At 43.9% G+C, this 20,271-nt stretch overlaps 1 protein-coding gene across 1 annotated transcript in view; it reads right to left on the bottom strand.

Moving 5' to 3' along the window:
- hpda (4-hydroxyphenylpyruvate dioxygenase a) overlaps positions 1–17,142 on the bottom strand; it is a 31,510-nt gene extending 14,368 nt beyond the window's left edge. The window contains exons 1-9 of the mRNA XM_039005002.1: positions 17,033–17,142; positions 16,582–16,608; positions 16,270–16,332; positions 12,024–12,128; positions 11,742–11,784; positions 11,541–11,623; positions 7,101–7,190; positions 1,037–1,143; positions 769–846 (exon numbers count right to left, since the gene is read on the bottom strand). Of these exons, the coding sequence (XP_038860930.1) occupies positions 769–846; positions 1,037–1,143; positions 7,101–7,190; positions 11,541–11,623; positions 11,742–11,784; positions 12,024–12,128; positions 16,270–16,332; positions 16,582–16,608; positions 17,033–17,035 (599 nt within the window). The 5' untranslated portion in view covers positions 17,036–17,142. The remainder of the gene's footprint in view (positions 1–768; positions 847–1,036; positions 1,144–7,100; positions 7,191–11,540; positions 11,624–11,741; positions 11,785–12,023; positions 12,129–16,269; positions 16,333–16,581; positions 16,609–17,032) is intronic.
- Between the last annotated feature and the right edge of the window lie 3,129 nt (positions 17,143–20,271).

The raw sequence follows: 20,271 nt of genomic DNA, 5'->3' as shown, positions 1-20,271 counted from the left end.
AGGGTTAGGGATAGGGATAGGGTTAGGGGTAGGGTTAGGGATAGGGATAGGGATAGGGATAGGGATAGGGATAGGGGTTAGGGATAGGGTTAGGGATAGGGGTAGGGTTAGGGTTAGGGTCATTGTGTTGGTGACAGTCTCATATTAGTTTTTGTAGGTTAAACTGTTCCCGACGCGACAGACGTTTTCGTGAAAAGACAGATTTTCAGGATGCCTCATGGTCTGACAAACACCGCTGTAACTCGGTCACCTTCCACAGCAGATGCGGAGAGCCGACATGGGAGGATGCAATGGATTGAGACGTAACCAACGCAAAAAAAGAAGTTATCTCTAGCTTAAACTGACGTATTTTGATGCCGATTTAAAAACAAAATATGTTACTTAGATTGACGCAGGGGTGCGTCAATAGACTCTTAAGGATTAAATGGCTTCCTCTTCCAAATCTTAACTGCTTTTTCTCGAATAAGAGTAACTCTAACCCGAGATCTGAAAACAACAGTGCTCCATGTCTGTGAACCTGCAGTGTTTTTATGTTATTTTACCTTTTATTTAACTAGTCAAGTCAGTTAAAGAACAAATTCTTATTTACAATGGCGGCCTACCGGAGGAACAGCGGGTTAACTGGCTTGTTCAGGGAGCAGAACGACAGATTTTTACTTTGTCAACTCGGGGATTCAATCAGGTAACCACTAGGCTACCTGCCGCCCCGTTTTTATGTAAAAACAACAGCCCTAGATGTTATTCTTCCCTTTGGTCCCCTGGTCTCACCAGTCTGACACGGGCACCATTGCATCGTCTGGCTGGTTTCCCACAATGTGATCGATGAAGTTCAGAAGTCCTGGTGGCCTGGAGAGAGATGGGGGGGGTGAGTATGTCTGACTGTGTCTGTTGCATACGAGACCTGGCTGAGCTGTCAATGCAGACAAAACACCAGTAACTCGAGGCTATAAAACTCATACCTTTTGTGTTGAATTATAATGAGAGAAAATGTAAACACAGTTTTTTTTAGAAATCATAATGTGTGAGTGAAACTCACAGTTTGGGTAGCAGGCAGTCCTTTACCACAGATGTGTTGTATCCGGGCAGAAACAGGCCTTTGTAGGGACCCAGGTACTCAATGAGAGTGTGTGTTGTATCGCCATACTAGAGGAAGATGGGTGAGGAAGCTGTTCAGGAAGCTGAATTACAGTACCTCAACTGCATCAGGTCAAATGTGTTTACAATTAGTGACAGAGAGAGAGACTAGGTTGAAGAGAGAGAGACAGAGGGAGAGAGAGAGAGAGACAGAGAGAGAGAGACAGAGAGAGAGAGACAGAGAGAGAGAGACAGAGAGAGAGACAGAGACAGAGAGAGAGAGACAGAGAGAGACAGAGAGACAGAGAGATACAGAGAGAGAGAGAGAGAGAGACAGAGAGAGAGAGAGACAGAGAGAGAGACAGAGAGACAGAGAGAGAGACAGAGAGAGAGAGAGAGAGAGAGAGAGAGAGACAGAGAGAGAGAGACAGAGAGAGACAGAGAGAGAGAGAGAGAGAGAGAGAGAGAGAGACAGAGAGAGAGAGAGACAGAGAGAGACAGAGAGAGAGAGACAGAGAGAGAGAGAGAGAGAGAGAGAGAGAGAGAGAGAGAGACAGAGAGAGAGACAGAGAGAGAGAGGCAGAGAGAGAGAGAGACAGAGAGAGACAGAGAGAGAGAGAGACAGAGAGAGAGAGACAGAGAGAGAGAGACAGAGAGAGAGAGACAGAGAGAGAGAGTCAGAGAGAGAGAGAGAGAGAGACAGAGAGAGAGAGACAGAGAGAGAGAGACAGAGAGAGAGATACAGAGAGAGAGAGAGAGAGACAGAGACAGAGAGAGAGAGACAGAGAGAGAGAGACAGAGAGAGAGACAGAGAGACAGAGAGAGAGGGTCATGGTAAGATGAGCACAAGAACACCACCATCCTCACACTACATCCACCCAAGTGGCATGACACAAATTCTATCTTAAATGATAAACAAATCACATTTGCAAAATAAGAGTTTACTTTAATTGAAAAATCCTGTTTTAATGGTTCTTCTTGGATTCTAAATGTTTGTCTCATTTTGAAAGGTAAAGAAAAGAAAGAGAGAAAAAAAAGTTATGAAGTCTTTTTACGTTGCATGTTGGAATTTACAAGGATTGAAGTCCTCTGCTTTTGGGCTAAAGAGCAGAAACCCAGACTTCCTGAAAGAAATTGATGATGTTGATATTGTAGTACTACAGGAAACATGGTGCAGAGGTGATGTTTCCACTGGCTGTCCACTAGGTTATAGGGAGATAATCATACCATCCACTAAATTAAAAGGAATCAAACAGGGCAGAGACTCAGGGGGAATGTTAATATGGTATAAATCTGAACTAATTAATTCAATCGAATTGATCAAAACAGGAGAATTCTTTATCTGGTTAAAAATCAACAAGGAGGCTATCTTGACAGATAAAAACGTCTTCCTCTGTGCCACATACATTCCCCCCTCAGAGTCACCCTACTTCAACGAAGAGAGTTTCTCCATTCTAGAGGGGGAGATTAGTCACTTTCAGGCCCAAGGCAACGTACTGGTCTGTGGAGACCTGAATGCTAGAACAGCAGAAGAACAAGACACTATTAACAGTCATGGGGATAAACACCTACCAGGAAGCAATAACCTTTCCCTCCCCACATACCCCCACAGAAACAACTATGACAAAGTGAAAAACAAAAACGGAGTACAGCTCCTGAGGCTCTGTCGAACACTGGGTCTGTACATAGTCAATGGCAGGCTGAGAGGAGACTCTTTTGGTAGGTACACCTACAGCTCATCCCTTGGCAGCAGCACTGTAGACTACTTCCTCACCGACCTAAACCCAGAGTCTCTCAGAGCCTTCACAGTCAGCCCACTAACACCTCTCTCAGACCACAGTAAAATCACAGTGTATCTGAGAAGAGCAGAACCCAACCATGAAGCATCACGGCCCAATAAATTACATGGTACTAAACAAGCCTATAGATGGAGTGCAAATAGTACAGACATCTACCAAAAAGCAATTAGTAGCCAAAAAATACAATCTCTCCTGGACAACTTTTTAGCCTTAACATTCTCCTTCAGCAATGAAGGTGTAAATTTGGCCATTAGGAACATAAACTTTATATTTGACAAATTAGCCTCCTTGGCTAATCTAAAGAAGCATAAGAGCAAACCAAAAATAACAGATAATGAAAAATGGTTTGATAATGATTGCAAAAATCTAAGAAAGTCATTGAGAAATATATCTAATCAAAAACACAGAGAACCAGACAACAAAAATATACGCCTTCAATATGGGGAAACACTGAAGCAATACAAACGCACCCTAAGAACAAAAAAGGAACAGCACATTAGAAATCAGCTGGTTGGAATTGAGGAATCCATAGAATCAAACCACTTCTGGGAGAATTGGAATAAATTAAACAAACCTCATCATGAGGAATTGGCTATCCAAAATGGGGATATGTGGAGAAATCACTTTGCAAACCTCTACAGCAATATAACAAAGAGCCCAGAACAAAAAGACATACAAGAAAAATTACAAATCCTTGAATTAGCAGTCAAAGACTATCAGAATCCTGTAGATACCCCAATTACAGAAGAAGAATTATTGGAAAAACTATGCAATCTCCAACCCAAAAAGGCCTGTGGTGCTGATGGTATTTTAAATGAAATGATCAAATATACAGACCACAAATTCAAATTGGCTATACTCAAACTCTTCAACATTATCCTCACTGCAGGTATTTTCCCCGATATTTGGAACCAGGGATTGATCACACCAATCTATAAAAATGGAGACAAATTTGACCCAAATAATTACAGAGGAATTTGCGTTAACAGCAACTTGGGGAAAATTCTCTGCAGTATTATAAATAGCAGACTACATCATTTCCTTGACGAACACAACGTCCTGAGCAGAAGCCAGATTGGATTTCTAAAAAATGATCGTACAACAGACCACATTTACACCCTCCACACTCTAATTGATAAACAAGTTAACCAAAACAAAGGCAAAATCTACTCGTGTTTTGTAGATTTCAAGAAAGCATTTGATTCAATTTGGCACAAAGGTCTTTTTTATAAACTAATAGAAAGTGGTATTGGAGGGAAAACATATGATTTTATTAAATCAATGTACACTAAAAACAAATGTGCGGTTAAAATTGGCAACAAGCAAACAGATTTCTTCTCTCAGGGGCGGGGAGTGAAACAGGGCTGCCCAATAAGTCCAACATTATTTAACATCTACATTAATGAATTGGCAAAAACATTAGAAGAATCGGCAGCACCTGGTATCACCCTACACAACACTGAAATCAAGTGTCTGCTGTACGCAGATGACCTGGTGCTGCTGTCTCCCACTAAAGAGGGGTTACAGCAGCACCTAGATCGTCTTCACAGGTTCTGTCAGACCTGGGCTCTGACCGTTAACCTAAAAAAAACAAATATAATGATATTCCAAAAAAGGTCGGGAAATAAGGATGACAAATATAAATTCTATTTGGACACAGTTCTATTAGAACACACCAAAAACTACACATATCTAGGACTAAATATCAGCAACACAGGTAGCTTTCACATGGCTGTGAATGAGCTGAGAGACAAAGCAAGAAGAGCATTCTATGCCATTAAAAGGAACATCAAAATTGAAATTCCAATTAGAATCTGGCTCAAAATTTTTCAATCAGTTATAGAACCAATTGCTCTATATGGCAGTGAAGTATGGGGTCCACTCTCTAATAATGAATTTACTAAATGGGACAAACATCCAACTGAAATATTGCATGCAGAGTTTTGCAAGACTGTATTGCAAGTACAAAGAAAAACTCCAAATAACGCATGTAGGGCAGAATTGGGCCAATACCCCCTCCTCATTCGAATAGAAAAAAGAGCCATCAAATTTTACAACCATCTAAAAACAAGTGACCCTAAAACATTCCATCACACAGCTCTACAATGTCAAGAGATGAAACCAGAGAAGAGTCCCCTCAGCCAGCTGGTTCTGAGGCTCAGTTCACCAACCCAAACCAACCCCATAGAGCCTCGGGACAGCCCTCAGAAAATCTGGCCCAACCAAATCATCACAAAACAAAAAGAAAAATATATAACCTATTGGAAAGACACCACAAAAAATCAAAGTAAACTTCAATGCTATTTGGCTCTAAACAGACAGTACATGGTGGCAGACTATCTGACCACTGTGACTGATAGAAAACTGAGGAAAACATTGACTAGGTACAGACTCAGTGAGCACCGTCTGGCTATAGAGACCGGTCGTCACAGACAAACCTGGCTGCCCAGAGAGGACAGGCTGTGCTCACTCTGCTCCAGGGGAGAGGTAGAGACAGAGGTGCATTTCCTACTACACTGTGACAAATACTCAGACCTAAGAGCATATTTCTTTCCCAAAATTATAACTCAATACAAAGAATTTGAAACTATAAAAGATGAAGAAAAAATCAAATATTTATTGGGTGAAAAGCCAAAATGTGCAGTTTTGGCAGCCAAATATGTGTCCTCCTGCCACAACCTGAGGGACAGCCAGTGAAAAATGCAAAGTAATGTTGATAATATTTCCCATTTAGCTTAGTTTTGTTTTGTCTTTCATACCAGGTCATATGTCTTCTCAAGTCATATTGACACTGGTCTACTACTGTTGCTTTAATTTATTGTTGTTCTGATTAATATTGTTGTTGTAGTTGTTGTTAATGGTAATCCCATGTCCACTACTACTGTTATTATTACTGTTGGTCCCACCATTTATTTATATATAAATATATATATATATTTTGTATATATATACATATATATTTGATTTTGATTTTTCGATATGTATACTTTGACAATGTAAGTAATAATGAACTTGCCATGTCAATAAAGTCAATTGAATTGAATTGAATTGAATTGAGAGAGACAGAGAGAGAGAGAGAGAGAGAGAGAGAGAGAGACAGAGAGAGAGACAGAGAGAGACAGAGAGAGAGAGACAGAGAGAGAGAGACAGAGAGAGAGAGAGAGAGAGAGAGAGAGAGAGAGAGAGAGAGACAGAGAGAGAGAGACAGAGAGAGAGAGAGACAGAGAGAGAGAGAGAGAGAGAGAGAGAGAGAGAGAGAGAGAGAGAGAGAGAGAGAGAGAGAGACAGAGAGAGAGAGAGAGAGAGAGACAGAGAGAGAGACAGAGAGAGAGACAGAGAGAGAGAGAGACAGAGAGAGACAGAGAGAGAGAGACAGAGAGAGAGAGACAGAGAGAGAGAGAGAGAGAGAGAGAGAGAGAGAGACAGAGAGAGAGAGACAGAGAGAGAGAGAGACAGAGAGAGAGAGAGACAGAGAGACAGAGAGAGAGAGACAGAGAGAGAGAGACAGAGAGAGAGAGAGAGAGAGAGAGACAGAGAGAGAGAGACAGAGAGAGAGAGACAGAGAGAGAGAGAGACAGAGAGAGAGAGACAGAGAGAGAGAGAGAGACAGAGAGAGACAGAGAGAGAGAGACAGAGAGAGAGAGACAGAGAGAGAGAGAGAGAGACAGAGAGAGAGAGAGAGAGAGACAGGGAGAGAGAGACAGAGAGAGAGAGACAGAGAGAGACAGAGAGAGAGAGACAGAGAGAGAGAGACAGAGAGAGAGAGAGAGAGACAGAGAGAGACAGAGAGAGAGAGACAGAGAGAGAGAGACAGAGAGAGAGAGAGAGAGACAGAGAGAGAGAGAGAGAGAGACAGGGAGAGAGAGACAGAGAGAGAGAGAGAGAGACAGAGAGAGAGAGAGAGAGAGACAGGGAGAGAGAGACAGAGAGAGAGAGAGAGACAGAGAGAGACAGAGAGAGAGAGACAGAGAGAGAGAGACAGAGAGAGAGAGAGAGAGACAGAGAGAGAGAGAGAGAGAGAGACAGGGAGAGAGAGACAGAGAGAGAGAGACAGAGAGAGACAGAGAGAGAGAGACAGAGAGAGAGAGACAGAGAGAGAGAGAGAGAGACAGAGAGAGAGAGACAGAGAGAGAGAGACAGAGACAGAGAGAGACAGAGAGAGAGAGAGAGAGAGAGAGACAGAGAGAGAGAGAGACAGAGAGAGAGAGACAGAGAGAGAGGACTCACCGTCTGAACGACAGCATACTTGACTTTGCCGTGGCTATCTTGCTCAATCCAAGGCTCCTTGACCACCACCGCCCCTCGCTCTTTAGCTTTCTGCAAACAGTTACAGGACAAATAGCCGGTACACATTACCAAGACAGCACCTAACCTGTTATCACTCCACCACACAGCTCCAGACACTTGGACCAGACACACTGCTCCTGCTTTCCCAGTTTGGTTGTAGGTAGAAACACCTCTTTGTTATCTTACGAATGATCCTCTCTGTTGCTTTGACTACATGTTTTTTTATTTGAGAGAAATCATGGTAGAGAACGAAGGGGAAGGTTGCTATCTCTCTGTACAATCACTGACAGCAGCTGTCCCTTGGGGCATTGGACCGAGAGTTTATCCTCTGTTTAACCTAGAAAAGGAACAGAAAGGGTACCAGGTTCATCTGTGGCATTCATTCCTGCCTAGCGGTTAAGAGAGTTGGGCCAGTAACAAGGCAGTTAACCCATAACAATTGCTCTCTGATTCAGAGGGGTTGGCTTAAACGTGAAAGACACATTTCAGTTGAATGTATTCAGTTTGACATCTGACTAGGTATCCCCTTTCCCCCGACCCTCTACCCACCACCCACCACCATCTACCCTCAACCCTCTACCCACCAACCTCTACCCACCACCCTCTACCCACCACCCTCTACCCACCACCCTCTACCCTCTACCCACCACCCTCTACCCTCTACCCACCACCCTCTACCCTCTACACACCACACTCTACCCACCACCCTCTACCCCCACCCCCACCCACCACCCTCTACCCTCTACCCTCTACCCACCACCCTCTACCCCCACCGCCACCCACCACCCTCTACCCTCTACCCACCACCCTCTACCCTCTACCCCCACCCTCTACCCTCTACCCTCTACCCACCACCCTCTACCCCCACCCCCACCCACCACCCTCTACCCTCTACCCACCACCCTCTACCCCCACCCCCACCCACCACCCTCTACCCTCTACCCTCTACCCACCACCCTCTACCCCCACCGCCACCCACCACCCTCTACCCTCTACCCACCACCCTCTACCCTCTACCCCCACCCTCTACCCTCTACCCTCTACCCACCACCCTCTACCCCCACCCCCACCCACCACCCTCTACCCTCTACCCACCACCCTCTACCCTCTACCCTCTACCCCCACCCTCTACCCCCACCCACCACCCTCTACCTACCACCCTCTAGGCTCCACCCTCCACCCTCTACCCTCTACCCCCACCCTCTACCCCCACCCTCTACCCCCACCCTCTACCCACCACCCTCTACCCTCTACCCACCACCCTCTACCCCCACCCCCACCCACCACCCTCTACCCTCTACCCACCACCCTCTACCCTCTACCCTCTACCCCCACCCTCTACCCCCACCCACCACCCTCCAGATTCTACCCACCACCCTCTACCCACCACCCTCTACCCACTATCCTCCAGACTTTACCCACCACCCTCTACCCACCACCCTCTACCCTCTACCCTCTACCCCCACCCTCTACCCCCACCCACCACCCTCCAGATTCTACCCACCACCCTCTACCCACCACCCTCTACCCACTATCCTCCAGACTTTACCCACCACCCTCTACCCACTACCCTCCAGACTCTACCCACCACCCTCTACCCACCACCCTCTACCTACCACCCTCAACCTCCAGACTCTACCCACCACCCTCCACCTACCACCCTCACCCTTCAGACTCTACCCACCACCCTCTACCCACTACCCTCCAGACTCTACCCACCACCCTCTACCCATCACCCTCTACCCACTACCCTCCATCCACCACCCTCCACCCTCTAGTCTACCCTCTACCCACCACCCTCTAGTCTACCCTCTACGAAGTACCCTCTAGTCTACCCTCTACCCAGTACACTCCACCCACCACCCTCTAGTCTACCCTCTACCCACTACCCTCCACCCACCACCCTCTAGTCTATCCTCTACCCTCTACCCACTACCCTCCATCCACCACCCTCCACCCTCTAGTCTACCCTCTACCCACCACCCTCTAGTCTACCCTCTACGAAGTACCCTCTAGTCTACCCTCTACCCAGTACACTCCACCCACCACCCTCTAGTCTACCCTCTACCCACTACCCTCCACCCACCACCCTCTAGTCTATCCTCTACCCTCTACCCAGTACCCTCCACCCACCACCCTCCACCCTCTATTCTACCTACCCTCCATCCACCACCCTCCACCCTCTAGTCTACCCTCTACCCACTACCCTCCACCCTCTAGTCTACCCTCTACCCACTACCCTCTACCCTCCACCCTCTAGTCTACCCTCCACCCTCCACCCTCCACCCTCTAGTCTACCCTCCACCCTCCAGTCTACCCTCTACCCACCACCCTCCACCCTCTAGTCTACCCTCTGCCCTCTACCCTCCACCCTCTAGTCTACCCTCCACCCACTACCCTATACCCTCTAGTCTACCCTCTACCCTCCAACCTCTAGTCTACCCTCTACCCACCACCCTCCACCCTCTAGTCTACCCTCTACCCTCTAGTCTACCCTCCACCCTCTAGTCTACCCTCTACCCACCACCCTCCACCCTCTAGTCTACCCTCTACCCACTACCCTCTAGTCTACCCTCTACCCTCCACCCTCTAGTCTACCCTCCACCCACCACCCTCTACCCTCTAGTCTACCCTCTACCCTCCACCCTCTAGTCTACCCTCCACCCACCACCCTTTACCCTCTAGTCTACCCTCTACCCACTACCTTCTAGTCTACCCTCTACCCTCCACCCTCTAGTCTACCCTCCACCCACCACCCTCTACCCTCTAGTCTACCCTCTACCCTCCACCCTCTAGTCTACACTCCACCCACCACCCTCTAGTCTACTCTCTACCCTCCACCCTCTAGTCTACTCTCTACCCTCCACCCTCTAGTCTACCCTCCACCCACCACCTTCTACCCTCTAGTCTACCCTCTACCCACTACCTTCTAGTCTACCCTCTACCCTCCACCCTCTAGTCTACCCTCTACCCACCACCCTCCACCCTCTAGTCTACCCTCTACCCTCTAGTCTACCCTCCACCCTCTAGTCTACCCTCTACCCACCACCCTCCACCCTCTAGTCTACCCTCTACCCACTACCCTCTAGTCTACCCTCTACCCTCCACCCTCTAGTCTACCCTCCACCCACCACCCTCTACCCTCTAGTCTACCCTCTACCCTCCACCCTCTAGTCTACCCTCCACCCACCACCCTTTACCCTCTAGTCTACCCTCTACCCACTACCTTCTAGTCTACCCTCTACCCTCCACCCTCTAGTCTACCTTCCACCCACCACCCTCTACCCTCTAGTCTACCCTCTACCCTCCACCCTCTAGTCTACCCTCCACCCACCACCCTCTAGTCTACTCTCTACCCTCCACCCTCTAGTCTACTCTCTACCCTCCACCCTCTAGTCTACCCTCTACCCACCACCTTCTACCCTCTAGTCTACCCTCTACCCACTACCTTCTAGTCTACCCTCTACCCTCCACCCTCTAGTCTACCCTCTACCCTCCACCCTCTAGTCTACCCTCTACCCACCACCCTCTACCGTCTAGTCCACCCTCTACCCTCCACCCTCTAGTCTACCCTCTACCCTCCACCCTCTAGTCTACCCTCCACCCACCACCCTCTACCCTCTAGTCTACCCTCTACCCTCCACCCTCTAGTCTACCCTCCACCCACCACCCTCTACCCTCTAGTCTACCCTCTACCCACTACCTTCTAGTCTACCCTCTACCCTCCACCCTCTAGTCTACCCTCCACCCACCACCCTCTACCCTCTAGTCTACCCTCTACCCTCCACCCTCTAGTCTACACTCCACCCACCACCCTCTAGTCTACTCTCTACCCTCCACCCTCTAGTCTACTCTCTACCCTCCACCCTCTAGTCTACCCTCCACCCACCACCCTCTACCCTCTAGTCTACCCTCTACCCTCCACCCTCTAGTCTACCCTCCACCCACCACCTTCTACCCTCTAGTCTACCCTCTACCCACTACCTTCTAGTCTACCCTCTACCCTCCACCCTCTAGTCTACCCTCTACCCACCACCCTCCACCCTCTAGTCTACCCTCTACCCTCTAGTCTACCCTCTACCCTCCACCCTCTAGTCTACCCTCCACCCACCACCCTCTACCGTCTAGTCCACCCTCTACCCTCCACCCTCTAGTCTACCCTCTACCCTCCACCCTCTAGTCTACCCTCCACCCACCACCCTCTACCCACCACCCTCTAGTCTACCCACTACCCTCCACCCACCACCCTCTAGTCTACACTCTACCCTCCACCCTCTAGTCTACCCTCCACCCACCACCCTCTACTCTACCCTCTACCCACCACCCTTGAAACTAACAGATAAAAGGTCGAACAAGATTACTTTAGTACTTTTTACTCACCTTGATTAAGAATTCAAGGTCCTCCACTTGGAAAGCAATGTCTTTGACCCCATCCCCATGCTTCATCAAGTGTTCCCCCATTTCTGAGAGAAAAGACAACTTTTAAACATAACCTTATATGACTGACTGTTGATCTTTCATACCAGGTCTATATCAGAAATGTAGCCTTTTAAAGATGTTGACTTGGAGAAGAAAACCTGCCTTCATTTCCTGGATTCAGAGCAGATTCGAAGACAAATAATATCTGGGTGAGGAATAAAGAACAACGTGATCAATACTTCATCACATGAAGGTATTAAAAGTCAGTCAAAGTTGGAGTTTTAAAAGCTCGAGACCAACCACGGGCCAGTTTCCCAGACACATCCTCGTCTAGTCTTGGACTAAGAACACTTTCATATGGATATTTATTTTTAGTCTGGGATTAGTGGGTCAGAGAAAGCTTTTCTACGTGTCCAGAAGTGGGTATGAGATGCTGTACGCTACCTTGTCCTGTTTGATGACATGGGACACCACCTCTCGACTGCCTGTCTCCAGACCCTTGTAGGCCACGGGCTCGAAGCCCATCTTGTCACAGTAGAACACAGCTGCCTGCATAGAGAATTCATAAGGGTTGCATAACACATTAATAACCCATACATAACACATTAATAACCCCTACTTAACACATTAATAACCCATACATAACACATTAATAACCCATAGGTAACACATTAATAATCCATACATAACCCATACATAACACATTAATAACCCATAGGTAACACATTAATAATCCATACATAACACATTAATAACCCATACAGAACCCATACATAACACATTAATAACCCATACATAACACATTAATAACCATACATAACACATTAATAACCCATAGGTAACACATTAATAATCCATACATAACACATTAATAACCCATACAGAACCCATACATAACACATTAATAACCATACATAACACATTAATAACCCATACATAACATATTAATAACCCATACATAACACATTAATAACCCATACATAACATATTCATAATCCATACATAACATATTCATAACCCATTCATAACCATACATAACACATGAATAACCCATACAGAACCCATACATAACACATTAATAACCCATACATAACAGATTAATAACCCATACATAACCCATTAATAACCCATACATAACATATTCATAATCCATACATAACATATTCATAACCCATTCATAACCATACATAACACATTAATAACCCATACATAACATATTAATAACCCATACATAACACATTAATAACCCATATATAACACATTAATAACCCATATATAACACATTTATAATCCATACATAACACATTAATAACCCATGCATAACACATTAATAACCCATACATAACATATTAATAATCCATACATAACACATTAATAACCCATATATAACACATTTATAATCCATACATACCACATTAATAACCTATATATAACACATTAATAACCCATACACAACACATTAATAACCCATACATAACACATTAATAACCCATACACAACACATTAATAACCCATACATAACACATTAATAACCCATACATAACACATTAATAACCCATACATAACACATTAATAACCCATAGGTAACCCATTAATAACCCATACATAACATATTAATAACCCATACATAACCCATTAATAACCCATACATAACATATTCATAATCCATACATAACATATTTATAACCCATTCATAACCATACATAACACATTAATAACCCATACACAACACATTAATAAACAGATAATAACCCATACACAACACATTAATAAACAGATAATAACCCATACACAACACATTAATAAACAGATAATAACCCATACACAACACATTAATAAACAGATAATAACCCATACACAACACATTAATAAACAGATAATAACCCATACACAACACATTAATAAACAGATAATAACCCATAGGTAACCCATTAATAAACAGAACATATGTGTTTTATTAAAGTTCTTACGTAGGTACCCATTAAATAAATAAAGTTCTTACGTAGGTACCCATTAAATAAAGTTCTTACGTAGGTACCCATTAAATAAATAAAGTTCTTACGTAGGTACCCATTAAATAAATAAAGTTCTTACGTAGGTACCCATTAAATAATTAAAGTTCTTACGTAGGTACCCATTAAATAATTAAAGTTCTTACGTTGGTACCCATTAAATAAATAAAGTTCTTACGTAGGTACCCATTAAATAAATAAAGTTCTTACGTAGGTACCCATTAAATAATTAAAGTTCTTACGTAGGTACCCATTAAATAATTAAAGTTCTTACGTTGGTACCCATTAAATAAATAAAGTTCTTACGTAGGTACCCATTAAATAAATAAAGTTCTTACGTAGGTACCCATTAAATAAAGTTCTTACGTAGGTACCCATTAAATAAATAAAGTTCTTACGTAGGTACCCATTAAATAAATAAAGTTCTTACGTAGGTACCCATTAAATAAATAAAGTTCTTACGTAGGTACCCATTAAATAAATAAAGTTCTTACGTAGGTACCCATTAAATAAAGTTCTTACGTAGGTACCCATTAAATAAATAAAGTTCTTACGTAGGTACCCATTAAATAAATAAAGTTCTTGCGTAGGTACCCATTAAATTAATAAAGTTCTTACGTAGGTACCCATTAAATAAATAAAGTTCTTACGTAGGTACCCATTAAATAAATAAAGCTCTTACGTAGGTACCCATTAAATAATTAAAGTTCTTACGTAGGTACCCATTAAATAATTAAAGTTCTTACGTAGGTACCCATTAAATAATTAAAGTTCTTACGTTGGTACCCATTAAATAAATAAAGTTCTTACGTAGGTACCCATTAAATAAATAAAGTTCTTACGTAGGTACCCATTAAATAAAGTTCTTACGTAGGTACCCATTAAATAAATAAAGTTCTTACGTAGGTACCCATTAAATAAATAAAGTTCTTACGTAGGTACCCATTAAATAAATAAAGTTCTTACGTAGGTACCCATTAAATAAATAAAGTTCTTACGTAGGTACCCATTAAATAAATAAAGTTCTTACGTAGGTACCCATTAAATAAATAAAGTTCTTACGTAGGTACCCATTAAATAAATAAAGTTCTTACGTAGGTACCCATTAAATAATTAAAGTTCTTACGTAGGTACCCATTAAATAAATAAAGTTCTTACGTAGGTACCCATTAAATAAAGTTCTTACGTAGGTACCCATTAAATAAATAAAGTTCTTACGTAGGTACCCATTAAATAAATAAAGTTCTTACGTAGGTACTCATTAAATAAAGTTCTTACGTAGGTACCCATTAAATAAAGTTCTTACGTAGGTACCCATTAAATAAAGTTCTTACGTAGGTACCCATTAAATAAAGTTCTTACGTAGGTACCCATTAAATAAAGTTCTTACGTAGGTACCCATTAAATAAAGTTCTTACGTAGGTACCCATTAAATAAAGGAACATTGACTTACACAAGATGTCAACCCTGGTGTTTCACTGTGTGTGTGTGTGTGTGTGTGTGTGTGTGTGTGTGTGTGTGTGTGTGTGTGTGTGTGTGTGTGTGTGTGTGTGTCTGTGTCTGTGTCTGTGTGTGTGTGTGTCTCTGTGTGTGTGTGTGTGTGTGTGTGTGTGTGTGTGTGTGTGTGTGTGTGTGTGTGTGTGTGTGTGTGTGTGTGTGTCTCTGTGTGTGTGTGTGTGTGTGTGTGTGTGTGTGTGTGTGTGTGTGTGTGTGTGTGTCTCTGTGTGTGTGTGTGTGTGTGTGTGTGTGTGTGTGTGTGTCTGTGTGTGTGTGTGTGTGTGTGTGTGTGTGTGTGTGTGTGTGTGTGTGTGTGTGTGTGTGTCTGTGTGTGTGTGTGTGTGTGTGTGTGTGTGTGTGTGTGTGTGTGTGTGTGTGTGTTTGCTCAACCCTGTACGTAGCATGTGACCCATATGCTTTCATAGTGCGGTTGAATGAACTTTTAGGCCTTTTGAAGTTGCTAACGTTTTGTTTACCCAGTAAACGCCCACCTGTTGCCCCTCTGGTTCCGCAAAGATTAAGTCAGCTATTACAGAAATGATATACCTCCAACCGTGTCATAGTTTTTAACAGGGTTGGGGGTCAATTCTAATTGAAGTCAGTCAATTCAGGGGGGAAAAAAACTGAAATTCCAATTCAATAATTGGAAAAAAAGGCCATATATTTTCAATAACTTCAATAACTGAATTTTAAATTAAAATCACACCCTGTATTGACTGATTTAATTATAAATGACCCAACCCTGGTTTTTACTACAGTAGTCCATTTGTCAGTTCGATATATGGCTATAAAAGGCTTGTAAGTTCAGGAACATTTTGTGCTTTTTCAGAAAGATAGAAAAACACGTCTCCCCGTTCTGGACTGTTAACTCAGTTTGTTTCACAGAGAGAAAGCCCAATGTCAACTAGCATAAGATCAATGACCTGAGTTAGCCTCCCTTTAGAAAGCAAAGTCCATTCAGGACAAAATGTCATCCTGCTGTGCATGTTGTCCAGCTCTCATGAGTGCTACCGTAATCACTCATTGTGAGTCTGAGAATGTGATATAACCAATAATAAGTTGTTACGCCATGTCAACAAAACAAAAAATCATACAGCATATGATGACATGATCATGATGGATACCTTGTTAAGTCTCCATTTATCTTCAGTCTATTTTCGGGGAGGACTTTAAAGACTCACCTGTTTGGCATTGCCCACCCAGAAGGTCACATGGTGGAACTTTACAAATTTTCCCTTCTCGGGCTAAAAGGTAAAAAAGGAAACAAATATATATAATAATACTGTATCAAAAAAAATGTATATTCACAAACTCCCCTCTCCATATGGACGGTTAGTCCGCTTGTTGGTCATTTCTCATTAAAACAGAAGTTGTAACCCAAGCAACCAGAGAACGTGAATATTTCTCCTTATTTCATCATCAACTCAAAGATCCACCACTGAAGTGTTATGTAGAAATGCTGCTGCTGATGATGATGATGATGATGGACTTACCTTCTCCCCTTTATCTGTGTAGGTAGTCTGCAGAGAAATATGAAAAACCAATCATCTTTGATGCATGTTAACATGTTTCCCCCTAATATCAGAAACCTTTGATTGTGTTATTCCTTACATGTGTGGCATGTTACATGTGAGGTGTACGGCAGCATCCCCAACGGCTGTGTGGGCCATGTGCACAGTTAAAGGATAGTATTCCAAATCAGAGTTCACACAATACAATACAATACAATACAGTACAATACAGTACAATACACGTATGAATTAATAAACCCATCTACAGTCATGACACAACACGTCTGGAACCAAATGATACTCCAGACTGCTGCTGGGTAATATACTACCTGAACAATTCTGTCAACTATTACACCGTTGTACAGTTGTAAAATGACCCATCCTCTCTGAAACCCCATGTACACCCATCACGGGAGGCAGCAGACTTACTCACCATGCTATGGTTCTGTCCGGACAGCGATGACTGATCAAGAAGAGAGAAGTTTACAGGCTAGAGCGCTGGCTGTCCCCACACAGGCCTTAAGTAGTGGCCAGAGGACCTGTGGTGATTGGTCTTTTGGGGTCAACACCACCCTGGAGTCCGCCTCCAACCCTCTTTCCCCCCCTTACCTGACGAGCACAAGGGATCCAGAGGCCCCCGGTTACTGGCTGTCCCAATCGTCCAGTGTTTGCCAGGTGTTGTCATCATGTCTCCAGTACAATATCGAGCTCCTTCTAGAAGCCTCCTCTGCCTTAACAAGCAGGACCGTGTTCAGTCCTTGTAGGCTACATTCTCAAGCACCATGAACCAGACTACTTCTCTAAGATTGGAAGCTGTGTGTAGTAGCCCGGGGACGAGGTCACACAGGTTGTCATCGCGCTGTAACAGTAGCCTGTTTTTCATCTATGGTAGATAGTTGACAGGTTAGCCACAATGGACATCGTTGTTAGGTATTACCCCTTGTGACGCCTAAGAAGAAGAAGAAGGGAAATGATTTACAGTAGACCTACGGTACAGGAAATTTACTGACAACTCCACTCAATATTCCAGTCTTAGCTTCTCTCCCCAGCTTTCATTTAATGCCCTTTAAACACACTCTCTTAGCTGGTGAATAGTGTAAAAAAAAAAAAAGGGGGACATGATTGGGCATCTCCAGGATCCATATTCACAAAATGTCTCAGTAGGAATTCTGATCTAGGATCAAATCCCCCCACATGTTCATTATGATCTTAGTTTAGCAATTACTCTGATTGAAACACTCTATGGCCCCGTTTATACCTGGTGCTAACATGCGTCCTTTGTCCTAATCTCCTATCCACATTCTAAGACAGGTGTAGACGATTAAAAGACACATTACGATCAGATCTTCCTGACCACCTCTGAAGGTAGTCAAGCACGCATTGTGTCTGGATATTAATTAAGTGTAAACCGATCTGGATGGTCAAACCTTTTAAATCATTATTATACCGGCCTCTAAAATCATTGACAGGTGGCACCAATGACATATGTCATCAGTAGTTGTCTTAAAATAAAAACGTTTATATTATTTTGAAAGAATATCTGTCAAATAGTTTTCATACAGTAAGACACCGGCTAATCTGGTCACCATGCCGACACAGTGGATAGATAAGATATACATTTTAATACAATGTGTTGATGCGACAAACCTTGATCAGATAGTTTTGGTTTAGTTGGGGTGTTTTTGGTATTTTGTTTTCATGTGTGTATTTTTGTAATTGTTCTATAATTCAGTTGCCTGGCTACTGCTGGCTACTGCATACTCCTTGCTCCGGGCCAAACGCTACACCACGCCCACAGACGTTAGTTTCTTCTCACTAATGAGTCTGGATCTGAGTACCTTCTCAACCCTTCACTGAATTCAAACACATTCGGGGGCTCTGTGATTGGTCCCAGAAACCGATGTGTTGGGTCAGAGACAGAACACACGTGATTAAAGCGGTGGTTTGAAAATGTGTCATTGGCTTTGATACTCTGATTGGTTAGAGACAATTGCCGATGACATTATTTTGTACAGTGCCCCTCATCACCTCAAACAACTTCAATGATGGCAGTGTCAGACTAAAGTATGTCGGGAACGACAGAGCAGTCTCAGACTAAAGAATGTCGGGAACGACAGAGCAGTCTCAGACTAAAGAATGTCGGGAACGACAGAGCAGTCTCAGACTAAAGAATGTCGGTAACGACAGAGCAGTCTCAGACTAAAGAATGTCGGGAACGACAGAGCAGTCTCAGACTAAAGAATGTCGGGAACGACAGAGCAGTCTCAGACTAAAGAATGTCGGTAACGACAGAGCAGTCTCAGACTAAAGAATGTCGGTAACGACAGAGCAGTCTCAGACTAAAGAATGTCGGGAACGACAGAGCAGTCTCAGACTAAAGAATGTCGGGAACGACAGAGCAGTCTCAGACTAAAGAATGTCGGGAACGACAGAGCAGTCTCAGACTAAAGAATGTCGGTAACGACAGAGCAGTCTCAGACTAAAGAATGTCGGTAACGACAGAGCAGTGTCAGACTAAAGAATGTCGGGAACGACAGAGCAGTCTCAGACTAAAGAATGTCGGGAACGACAGAGCAGTCTCAGACTAAAGAATGTCGGGAACGACAGAGCAGTCTCAGACTAAAGAATGTCGGTAACGACAGAGCAGTCTCAGACTAAAGAATGTCGGGAACGACAGAGCAGTCTCAGACTAAAGAATGTCGGTAACGACAGAGCAGTCTCAGACTAAAGAATGTCGGGAACGACAGAGCAGTCTCAGACTAAAGAATGTCGGGAACGACAGAGCAGTCTCAGACTAAAGAATGTCGGTAACGACAGAGCAGTCTCAGACTAAAGAATGTCGGGAACGACAGAGCAGTCTCAGACTAAAGAATGTCGGGAACGACAGAGCAGTCTCAGACTAAAGAATGTCGGGAACGACAGAGCAGTCTCAGACTAAAGAATGTCGGGAACGACAGAGCAGTCTCAGACTAAAGAATGTCGGGAACGACAGAGCAGTCTCAGACTAAAGAATGTCGGGAACGACAGAGCAGTCTCAGACTAAAGAATGTCGGGAACGACAGAGCAGCGGAAGAATTGAGTGTTGGTCGTCAGGCTAGTAATTCAGGGCTCATCTGTAAAAGAGACCTTGGTCTCAGAATGACTCCCTGGTAAAATATACTGAAGAAAAATATAAATGCAACATGCAACAATTTCAAAGATTTTACTGAGTTACAGTTCATATAAGGAAATCAGTCAATTGAAATAAATTCATTAGGCCTTAATCTATGGATTTCACATGATTTGGGAATACAGATATAACATCTGTTGGTCACAGATACCTCAAAAGAAAATGGGCCTCAGGATCTCGTCACAGTATTTTTGTGCGTTCAAATTGCCAACGATAAAATGTAATTGTGTTTGTCCGTAGCTTATACCTGCCCATACCATAACCCCACTGCCACCATGGGGCACTCTGTTCACAATGTTGACATCAACAAACCGCTCGCCCACACGACACCATACACATGGTCTGTGGTTGTGAGGCCGGTTGGACCTCCTGCCAAATTCTCTAAAACAATGTTGGAGGCAGCTTATGGTAGAGAAATGAACATTACATCCTCTGGCAACCGCTCTCCGGTGGACATTCCTGCAGTCAGCGTGCCAATTGCACAGCTCCCTCAACACTTGAGA

Source organism: Salvelinus namaycush, chromosome 12 (genome assembly GCF_016432855.1).
Source record: "Salvelinus namaycush isolate Seneca chromosome 12, SaNama_1.0, whole genome shotgun sequence".
NCBI lineage: Eukaryota > Metazoa > Chordata > Actinopteri > Salmoniformes > Salmonidae > Salvelinus > Salvelinus namaycush.
Note: the sequence above shows the minus strand (reverse complement) of the source record. Positions and strands in the feature narration are given on the sequence as shown.